Raw genomic sequence first — 11,300 nt, 5'->3', positions numbered from 1 at the left:
TTTGTGCAATTAAGAGATGGGCGAAACACTGTACTTTATTCAATTAAGCATCTGCGCTTCAAGGAAGATAAAACAGTGGTAAACAATGCTTAATAATGTTATACGCACACACAAAGGCAGGATAGTGCTAACTATGTTTATTTCAAATGTTAAATAAAAAATATCAATAGTGCAGTTGACAAGTAGAACCTTCCAGAGTCATACTTAAAAGCATGAAATTGATTCACAATCTGTAGTAAAGATATAAAACAGCAAACCCTGCAATCCAGAATAAGCATCGGAGTATGATTGGTCCTCTGCAGCAAAAAATATTCGTGTTACAATGCTGCAGACCTTTAAATTTGCAGGCCTTTAATCATCCATAAGAGAGCAGTGTTTATGTGTTACTAATAGAACTAAATAACAGCGTACAATAAGGACCCAGAGCCATGAATTTAACAACCCATTTAAATGAAGACTGATCAAAGGAGTGCAGTACTATTTTGAGCTTTTCTCCTTAAAATCTAGCTGATCTCAATTGTTGGCTTTCTTTTAGTCTGAAGACTATTTTTAGTATATGTATTGCATTTCAGTTTAATGTTTAATAACTTCTTGATTTTTTCATTTATACTTGTTAGTTTTCATAAATATCCCATGCATTGCAGACCACCAAGGATAAAAGGACCATTTGAATTAAAAAATGAGGTAGAATGGAAACTAGCACAATTCCATCTCAGAAGCATGAGAAGTTTCTTCTTGCAGTATCAAAATTTCACCAACTGTGTCTGCTAGCTGCAGCACTTAATAGCTTGCAGTGATTGCTAATGGGATAGATGAAGGGATTAAATCAAATACTAATCAGTGTTGCCTTCCCTGCCTGTACCGGTGCTCAACTGTGCCAGCATATAAGTGACTAAAAATATTTTATTTTAACCGTAGCAAAAACAAGTCAGAAACAGTCATCGTCCGTGTTTTTATTTTCACAGGTCCTGAATTTTTACTTGGTTTACCACAGAAGTGCACAAAGCAAGGAGGAGAAAAGAAAACCAATACAAATCGCTAGGACTAGCAAATATTTCATGTCTTCATGGTCCCACACTGTCAATATACTGTCAATATAAGTCAGATAAGGTCCAACTGTGTCTTACAGTGCTTCGGAAATAAAATTACCAAACTGTAAAGAGACACTATCAGTCATTTGGTTTACCAATGAAATCATCTTCCATCCGTTCATCAAGGGATTGACTAAAAATCTGCAGAAAAAAATGGCATAACCTTTAACACTCAAGTAAGACCATCTCATAATAAAATAAAACAAAAAATGGTACAACAATCCAATCAAAGAATTCTCTGGGGTTGTCAGAAGCTCTAATCATTTTTTGCCCTCCACCATGATAATGTGATAGCCAAACTTTGTTTTGACAGGAGGGTCTGTGTATACAGGTTTGTCCATTGAGCTGACCGGCAGGGCAAAGGCTGCGTCCTGGAATGGTCCAACCATGGACCCTCTTGTCATCCAGCCGAGGTCACCCTGTCACAGAAACAAACAGACAAAAGGACTAAATCCAACCAGCTTTAAAGGTACAAATTAAGTGAATTTGTCCTCGATATTTAACCCTCCTATTATGTCTGGGGTCAATCTGACCCCATTCAATGTTTACTGTCTCTAAAAATATGATTACCATACTTTTTCAGCTAGATATTTCATGACTTTTCCTAACTTTATAGGGAAAACATGGCAAACATGAAATTAACTGAAAAAATTATTTTCATTGTCCTGTACACATGTTGTACGCATCAGTGTTGTTGGGATCATTTTGACCCCAAGCTTTATTGTTATATAAAACCATCATTTTGATCTTGTTTTTGTTGTGTTGGCTGAGGGCACTTTCACATTAATTTGTGTGTGTGTGTGTGTGTGTTTGTGAGTGTGAGAGTGTGTGTGAGAGAGAGAGAGAGAGCATGCGTGTGTGTGTGAGGAGAAAACATAGTTCCCACAAGATCTCTGATCATTCTCGCAATCGGGGGGCAAACTTATAATAAGGGCAGCACACACAGCCCTCGAAACCATTTCTCTTTGCATTTGTGCCTCAACTAAAGATTTTGAAAATGACCACCAGACAGGGGTGTATATTTTATGCCACTGAGGTTCTGTCACAGATCTTGGAGGGTGAAAGTGATTTAGATGAGGATATGTCTGAGACTGAGGATAATGTTGAGGAAGACCCTGATTATGTGGCATCCTCCTCTGATGATGAGAATGAAGCCTTTGAGATACGACATTCTTACCCTCCTGTTGTTTCTCAACCACCAATAAACCGTCCTGTCATCTCTCAACCACCAATAAACCCTCCTGTCATCTCTCAACCCCCAAGAAACCCCCTGTCATCTCACCAAGAACAAACATGTTCACTTCCAAAAATTGAAAACTACTATGATCCAGATCCCCAGTTGAAAGACAGGGTAGACTTAGTGCTGCTAATATCATCAAAATGGTTCCAGGCCCCACCAGATATGCTAGCAGTCATGTACAAGACAAAGCCTGCATTTGAACTCTTCATAACACCATCAATGCAAAAGGATATTCTTGAGATGACAAACTTAGAGGGGAGGCGTGTGTATGGTGACAATTGGAAAGAGCTGGATGTGACCCACTAGCAATCCTATATTGGGGACAATATAGGATTGCTACTGGGAGACATTTCATGTTTTCTCCCACATTATATGCTCTGATGACAGGGAAACAAGGCAGGGTCCACAGGAGCGTGACAAACTTGCACCTATCTCGTCTGAATGAAGAATTGATACCCACGGGTACCTAGTTGAGCTGTTATGTTCAGTTTTTATCAAAACTCAATTCTGATGACTAATTTACTTTTTATTGGTGTTTCTTCATTATTGAATAACTGTCACAAAGTGAAAACACACAAAGGTGTGTTTCTTTCCAAATGTTAGTTCTTATTTAATGAGCACTTAATACCAACATAAGCCCTGCAAACACCAAAACATACTTTGTTTTCCATTTTAGGTCAACGAATGAGATTGTAGTCATTTGCATATTTCGCAATAGTCATATAAGGAGAGGATGGGGGGAGTCATGTTTTATTTACTGGGCTATAAAGATGGTCAGTAGAAAGGCCTAAAGTAGCTGAGAGAGAAACTTGGGTAACACATTCAGTTACAATTGTTTTCTGCAGGTTTATATTGCTGGGGTCAAATTGACCCCAAACATAAAACTTGTTAGTTAATTTGAACATAATAGGAGGGTTAATCAAGGTGCAATGCCACATTTTTACAAAAACTGAAACCATCATGCAACTTTTGATTGCAGGAAGTCCCTTGGACCCAGCACATTCTCACAGCAGAGCAACTAGCTCCATCTAGTGGAAAACAGTGGGTACCGGCAGCAGTTTTTGAGGTTTGAATGGAAGGGCTAACTGATCACAAGGACAATAAAAGTAAACGGTATAGGTGATGACTTCTAGCCACTGACGGGCAGGATAGCTATTAATTATAGAATATCAACTGGGAATTAATGATTGAGAACTGTTCCAACAAAGGGGACTTGATCAACAATAGACTGGGCCTCTGGAAACTAGGCCATCAAACCCCCAAACTGATAGTCAGACTAATTGATTTAGGGAAGCCAGATACTGTCAGCTAATGATACAAAGGGATATGCTCAGTATGAGTGCATTTACAGGTTAAACTAAGATCCAAGAAAACAGTCTTTTCATAAACTCCCAATTTTACAAACTTACTCCTTGTCTGGCTTTATCTTCACTGTACTGTGATGCCACCTCACTGAACCGGACACCTGACTTGACTTTCTCCATTGCCTCCATACATTTTCCATGTTTTTCACAAAGGATATGTCGAACCTGAAAACAGATTACATGACATTAAAACAAACAAATTTTAGGATTGAATCCAAAGGTCTGACTTCTGATATACCACAGATATCAACACAACCATATTGTTTATGCTTCTAATTAAAATTACAATTAAAAAATAATAATTTTGCTTGAACTTGGTAAATTACTTGCATGGTCTACCAAGATAATTTATACTAACACAAATGTAGAAAATTTCTAAAAGAAACTTTCATGACATACAATTTTCAAGACCATTGAGCTATAGAAGAATGTCAGTAATATCAAATAATATGTCATTTTAAATGAACTGAGCAGAGTGTGGGGGCAGAAAATATTTAGCCTTTCACGGGAAAAGTTACATGGATTTTCTCACAGGAGAAAGTCACACCACTTCCCACATATATAATACGATATTGACACTGAACTTATTGACAGCCATGGACTCCAAAATGATGAGCATACATGAAAGGGGAACCCAATCACTTTATGTTTGTACACTAGAGGACTGTGCCACTGCGTCGCGTAAATAAGGACATTTTTCACATCAAATTTCATCAGCGCTGAACATATGTTTTGGCTTTTCCCACTGACCAGATGGTCTCTGCCACCTGCTCTTGTTCAGGTAAATACGCAAGCTGACTGACCATAGTGAGCTGGTGTCAGTAGGCTGATGGATAATACTGACACAAAAAACGTTTCTCATTACTGGAAAATTGGATTTTAGTTAAAACACCTTTACAGCGGTTCCTCCTTTCTCTTTCTTCTCTTTCTTATCGGTGTCACCACTTCCTGAAGCACCTCCGCCTGAAAAATAAAAGGTTCGAATGAAGGTTCGAAGGTAGAAAGTGCCCCATTCTAGCTAAGTTAATATACGAGCTATCTAGCAATTAGCCATATATCACCCTGGAACAAAGAGCTCGTTCTTAACTTTCTGTTAAAAATAAAGGTATCGCTACAGATACAACTTGAAATTAAGCTACGTACACATATAACGTGATATTTTTTAGCCAGCGTAGATATTGTAATATGGATTGTGAGTTAACTACGTCAGCTAGCAAGGCACCAACATCACGGGAATTCTGCTGATTTAGCTAGATTAATTGTTTGAAAAAGATAAATTGCCCGCACACTAACATTTCATAACTCCTATGGTATCATACGATGATTTCTCGCTCTTTGTCTCAAAAACAGTTCACTGATTTAGTCAGGGCGTATCTACCTTTGCCAGCCTTACCACCTTTTCCTTTTGGTGGCATTTTTGTTTTCTTATAAGGCCCAAAATTCACGTTTCAGTTAGATTCGACTTCACTGGAAAGTGGACCCATGTCAAGGGGTTTATCGTGAAGCCTGTTAAAATAATTTCGTGTTTGTATTTATTTGGCAAAATAACGAATGAATACGAAAACCTGAAAGAAAAAGAAGGGAAAATGCGTACTTAATGCGAAACTATATGTAATACATCTGACATATTTTGTATTTTCAACCTAACTAATATTGCCTCGGTTAGCTATATTTAGGTGAAGTAATGACGTCATTGTAAGTGTATAAGGACCTTGGTTGTCACTACATTGCAGATGCTATTCCTTAATAATGGTGCTAGTAGTACTAAATTGGCACCGTTTCTAGCGGATCGTGCCGCTTAGCTGAACTTATATTTTGCTGTATCATCTAATCACACAGAAAACAGTAATTCGCTAATCATATTTTTAAGGGGACCACAGCCGGCGTTTCTGCTTTGTATAAATTCCACGTTGGTATAGATGCGCTGGTGGGGAACCTGGAATCCACCAACTAGCTGTCGAAAGCTAACCCGAATAAATAAACCTCGTATTCCAATCCTGACTGCCCTGTCATTTTTTTTTCGAGTAAAAGTGTCTAATACAAATTATATTGCAATTTGTTAAATCTAACTAACTAACGATAGGTGTCCAAATAAATGACTGATTTCAAGACTGTCTTTCTGTCATTGTTGTACTAGTGGCAATGTCCAAATTATTTTGGTAGAGCTGTACTGTAGCTCCAAATATTACGTATAAGAAAATTAGCCAGGGTCACATGGTAACGGTTGGAAAGGGCAGGTAGTTCACATAAATTGAATTCTTTTTCTGGCTCTACACGTCAGTGAAATGAGGATAAACCGCCTTGGTAGTCTAATGCGGAAAAAACACGAAAACTGGCGGAGCTAGAGAGAAGGCTAATACAGTGAACATGTGTTAACGCCCGGAGGTTTTTTCTACTGTTTCTTTGACGGGACATGAGCACGAAAACGACAGCCAGCTACCCTGCCAAGCTAAGAGATTATAGGCTAGCTGGGCTAATTAGACAGCCTATGCTACGGAGTCATAGGTCTAGAGCAGACAAATTTTCTAACGTAATTAAAAATTTGGCAGCATTAGATAAACTACGTGATACTGAAAATGTACTAAAGCACTTTATTATCAACAGTGGGTACATTAGTTAGACTAACTAAGTTAGAGTACCGTCGGACTTTTCAACACAATAAATAAGAAAACTGGGCGGGACTGGCGGGAGAAGCTCAGGAGGCTGAGTCAAGCTCTGTAACCATGGAGACAAGGAAACCAAAATACAGACAATGGAAACATGAGCGACTAACAGGTGGACAGAGATAACGTTACTCGTAATAACACTGCATATCGTAAGTAGAAATTTAATTGTACTTGGCTTTCTAGTTAACTAACTTTTAACTGCAGCGATGCAAATGCCAGCATTTACCAAGTGAACATAGAAAGTTTGCTTACTAGCATGACTCATTAGCTAAACAGGAATAATAAAGTCAATGCGTTTGTTTGATGGCTAGTAGTAGCCAAGCTTTCGCTGAACAGCTTAGCTAGCTAGGGTCGGATTCATTTTTGTTTGAAGTTGTAGCTTCAGCTAACAGCAACACTGGTAATCAGATGAGAAAGGGGCTGTTCTCCACGTAGTAACATAGCTATATTAATTGCGACAGTAATTTCCAATAATGCATGTTTAATCATAATGCATGTTACTTTTGCAGTGATTTACAACATTTCCTGAAAAGTATGCAATGGATAAGTACGAGAACGTTCTTTCGATTGGCCGGGGATCAAGTTCAGTGGTGTTTCTGATGAAACACAACATATCAAAGAAACTATATGCGGTTAAAAGGATAGAGATTGTAAACTCTCGGAAAAGTAGAACCAAAGAGGCTGTGCTGCAAGAAGCCGAAATACTGAGGAAACTCAGGCATCCCCATGTTGTTGCATGCAACAATAATTTCTTCGATTCGAACGATGAATTCATCTACATTGTGATGGATTACTGTGATGGCGGGACCTTAGATGATCGAGTCAAAGAGAGAAAAGAGGAAGAATATTTTGAAGAACATATTGTCATGGCTTGGTTTGTACAGCTTGCCATGGCAGTGAATTTTATACATTCAGCAAAAATCCTTCATCGGGATATCAAGACCTCCAATGTCTTCCTAACAAAGAGAGGCGTGGTGAAACTAGGTGATTTTGGAATATCAAAAGTGATGAAGAACACATTAGACATGGCCAGCACTTGTGTTGGAACACCAAGCTATATGAGCCCAGAACTTTGTCAGGATGTCCCTTATAGTTCCAAATCTGACATCTGGGCTCTTGGATGCTTGCTGTTTGAAATATGCACCCTCAAACCACCATTTAATGCTAAGAACCTCATTAGTTTGTTTTACAAGATTGTCAAAGGGGAGTACGGCAAGATTCCTGAGGTGTACTCTGAAAACCTCTTCACTATGATTAAAAAGATGCTTTGCTTAACTCCAGAGGACAGACCCAGTGCTAGCTGCATCCTGAACATAGACTATGTGCTGGAGCACCTTGGACAGTTCATTAAGCACCAAGAGACCCAGCTAACAAAGTGCAGTTCTGTTGCCAGACATGGTCAGAGAAGCGACTGTGTCAGTTGTGATTCCCCAGCTGTGGAACACAAGAGTAAAGCTACAACCCAACCCAATGAATTTGTGAGATATGGCAAGAGCAGAGTGCATTCAGCCCCACCAAAACTGCAGGAGGAAGTGGAGGAGGAGTCTATCCTGAGGAGTGATGGGAGAGGGGAAGAGGGGAGTGTGGGCGAGCCCTCCGACTACTCCGAAGACTTTGAGGAACAAGACAGCTTGTCTTCCATTGAGGAGAACATTGTAGGAGAATCCATGGCTGTGGTGGGTGGGCACAGTGGGGAGATATCAGAAGAACTGGAAGGTAAGGCACATACCTTAAATAATGACAATAAAAAATAATGTACTCTCAATGTTGATCAATGCAAGAAAAGAAGAAACTCGGTGCATTTGACATTTAACCCTTAACCCATGACCCTTGCATACAGCTGTTCGTGATGAGGTGGACCTCAGTGAGTACCCAGATGACTTTGAAGATGCTGATGATGAGGACCTGGTAGAGGTGGTCTGCAATGCCAGGTGTGCCATGGAGCTGACAGCAGAGAATGATGCTTTTGAGGAGGAGCTACAGCAAGGAGAAGGGGGCAGGTTGTCTGAAACCATAAAGACCCTGCGAGAAAAATGTGTGGGTAAGTGTACCACAGAACTGAAGGGAGTAGAATCACCATCACATGTTTTTTGGAATTACAAATACAATAGTTTTGTTTGGTATAAGCAACTAATCTGATTTTCACACAAGATGAATTATTTTTTCAAATAGCACTGACATTTTGAGAAGTACGTAGTAGCAAATATACATCCATAAGACTAATATATGACTTGGAAGGCTGGGGATATTCTCATTATTATGCGCATGTAATATACACCAATTATCTGCTGAAAAATATTATCTGTGGTTTGTGGTTCCAGATCTAGCAGGATTTTATTATAATAGAGATTTATACATTAAAAAGTAGTACAAGTATCCAAATACTGTATAAAATTGGCCATTACAGTGTTCTGCTGATTGATAGAAACAAAGCAGATGTCAGATTATTCTGAGCTGTTTGTAATCATTTTAAATGTTACTGTGTTTACAGAGGATGTTGGAACCATGCTGTACGAGGAGATTAGCTCACATTTCCTTAAAGGTCTGACCCCAGACGACCTGCAGCCACACTTTAAACACAGGTTAGGGCCGGACCACCTAGAAACCTGCTACATCATATTCAACATGGACCAAGAGACATCATAGACAATCTGCCTTGACTATTCAGAGAGAAAAAGGAAATATATCCCAATAAGTATCATGGGGATTAATGGTATGGGGTTGATTTCTAATGCGTATTAATTTGTCGTTTTCAGTTATTTTGAAAACAGTCATAAGGACAGCTTTAATATTTAGTTGATGATTTGGGATTTGTAAATTATTCAAATACACGATGAAAGTATTCCAAAGGGCTTATTTTAGCTGTGTATAACAGTCCCAAAATAGACAACTAGACTGTTGAATTAAATGGTGCATCATATATCGTAAGATTGGCTTATTTTTTTAAGCTCAACTTTTCCTTTGTACTGAGAGAACTTGGAATACTGAGAGATTCTGAGATGTAGAAACCTGTTATAGAAACTTTGTGAAGTAATACATTTTTGTTTGTTTATAGATTGTCAGTAATTTATTTATTAGGTACTGTATGTTGGTTTGTGCATAAATAAACAATTTCAAGTGTACATGACTGCTGCACAGAGTACATTGGTTTGTAGTTTGTGATCACTGGCATCAATGGGTCGAGATAAAAAAGGTTTTTAAACCAAATTATTTGATATCGGGTGGAAGTGTAGTATAATGGACACTGCCGTTGTACCCTTGAGCTAGGTACTTAACCTGCATTGCTTCAGTATATAGCCTGCTGTATGAATGGATGCAATATAAATGAAATGTAAAGTTGTGTAAGTCGTTCTGGATAAGAACTGCTAAATGCCTGTAATGTAATATCACTGTTACAGTGATATACACTACGTGGCTAAAAGTATGTGGACACCTGACATCCAATAACTTATCCAAAATTGTGGGCATTAATATGGAGTTTGTCCACCCTTTGCTGCTATAACAACCTCCACTCTTCTGGGAAGGCTTTATAGTAGTTGGATGTTGGAGCATTTGTTTCCATTCAGCCAGAAGAGCATTAGTGAGGCCGGGCACTGATTGGGCAAATATGCCAGGCTTGCAGCTGGTTTTCCTATTGATCCCAAAGGTGTTGGATGGGGTTGAGGTCAGGACTCTGTTGCAGGCCAATCAAGTTCTTCCAGACGTTCAAGTTCTGTTCTCGACAAAACTAGTTCCCTGTGGACCTTGCTATGTGTTTGGGGCATTGTCATGCTGAAACAGGAAAGGGCCTTAGCACAGAATTGTGTACAATGTGACTATATGCTGTAGCATTAAGATTTGCCTTCACTGGAACTAAGGGACATAGCATGAACCATGAAAAATAGCCCCAGTTACATTACATTACAGGCATTTAGCAGACGCTCTTATCCAGAGCGACTTACACAACTTTTACTTAGCACTTTACATTGTATCCATTTATACAGCTGGATATATACTGAAGCAATGCAGGTTAAGTACCTTGCTCAAGGGTACAACGGCAGTGTCCTTACCCGGGATTCGAACCTGCGACTTGTCGGTTACAAGCGCAGTTCCTTACCCACTGCGCCACACTCCGTCCGACCCCAGTTCAAGGGTCGTCCAGATACGTTTGGTCATATAGTATGCTGTAGCTTTGGTTTGTTTCAAAGCATACAGTATGCCAACATGCAAACAAAACAATGGACACAGTGAAAAGGGGAGTGCCATCAACAGTGGTGATGGTTGCAAAGTTCACTTTAATCTTGTAAATTAGTGTCAAATTTGACCTTGTGATACATTGTAGCCTCTGATACGGAACCTGTGATACTGAGTTCAATTTCAAAACTATGGGATGTGGGGGGGGGACTGAGGACTGACGCTCAATAAGAGGAGAATCTGAGCCAAGATATTCATGTGTAGTGCTTACTGAGATGACTCCAAGACACTTCAAAAACATAGAAATTAGCGGGTTTATGTTAATTGTTAAGGAGGCTCCTGTTTGATAGCTGTTTTAAATGCTGCTTAAATGCTTTTTAATGGTACTGATGATAATTTTGGGGAATTGATTGTGTAAGCAAAATAATTGCACATGTGTCCAGTAGGTGGCGGTAGACAGCCATACAAATGAAAAGGTACTCAGGGACTATGATGACAACAGAAAGAGCTTTCTTAGTTCTCAGTGCACTTCTTTTTTGATTAAATTTTCATTCTGCTGCAAAATATTAGACTTCAGATTTTCTTTCGCACTTCCGAAAGAACTGGTTTAATCCATGCTTTTATATAATAGCATACACTTATAGACATATAGTATAACCTTTAGTCTGTTTGAAACAACATTCTGTGACGCAACACAAAATAACTCACTCATATCTGATGTCTGCTGCTGACAGTGTATTATGGGTATAGTATGTCCTGTTTGTAT

At 39.0% G+C, this 11,300-nt stretch overlaps 2 protein-coding genes and 1 long non-coding RNA gene across 3 annotated transcripts; 2 read left to right on the top strand and 1 right to left on the bottom strand.

The window, feature by feature from the left end:
- Nucleotides 1-938: 938 nt before the first annotated feature.
- On the bottom strand, nucleotides 939-5,229 carry pin4 (protein (peptidylprolyl cis/trans isomerase) NIMA-interacting, 4 (parvulin)). The gene is made up of 4 exons (XM_064328174.1): nucleotides 5,074-5,229; nucleotides 4,588-4,658; nucleotides 3,741-3,860; nucleotides 939-1,510 (listed from the first exon to the last, which is right to left on the bottom strand). The coding sequence occupies exons 1-4, from the start codon at nucleotides 5,108-5,110 to the stop codon at nucleotides 1,352-1,354; spliced, it is 387 nt and encodes a 128-aa protein (XP_064184244.1). The 5' UTR covers nucleotides 5,111-5,229; the 3' UTR covers nucleotides 939-1,351.
- On the top strand, nucleotides 1,454-3,739 carry LOC135251108 (uncharacterized). Its single transcript, XR_010329081.1, has 2 exons — nucleotides 1,454-1,560; nucleotides 3,311-3,739. It is a non-coding gene; the product is annotated as an uncharacterized LOC135251108 (long non-coding RNA).
- A 1,125-nt stretch (nucleotides 5,230-6,354) lies between the features above and the next one.
- Nucleotides 6,355-9,505, top strand: nek12 (NIMA-related kinase 12). Its single transcript, XM_064328172.1, has 4 exons — nucleotides 6,355-6,510; nucleotides 6,871-8,077; nucleotides 8,202-8,402; nucleotides 8,853-9,505. Exons 2-4 carry the CDS (start codon nucleotides 6,901-6,903, stop codon nucleotides 9,005-9,007), a joined length of 1,533 nt encoding a protein of 510 aa, XP_064184242.1. The 5' UTR covers nucleotides 6,355-6,510; nucleotides 6,871-6,900; the 3' UTR covers nucleotides 9,008-9,505.
- Nucleotides 9,506-11,300: the final 1,795 nt, after the last annotated feature.

This window comes from Anguilla rostrata, chromosome 3, assembly GCF_018555375.3.
Source record: "Anguilla rostrata isolate EN2019 chromosome 3, ASM1855537v3, whole genome shotgun sequence".
In the NCBI taxonomy this organism is placed as follows: domain Eukaryota; kingdom Metazoa; phylum Chordata; class Actinopteri; order Anguilliformes; family Anguillidae; genus Anguilla; species Anguilla rostrata.
Note: the sequence above shows the minus strand (reverse complement) of the source record. Positions and strands in the feature narration are given on the sequence as shown.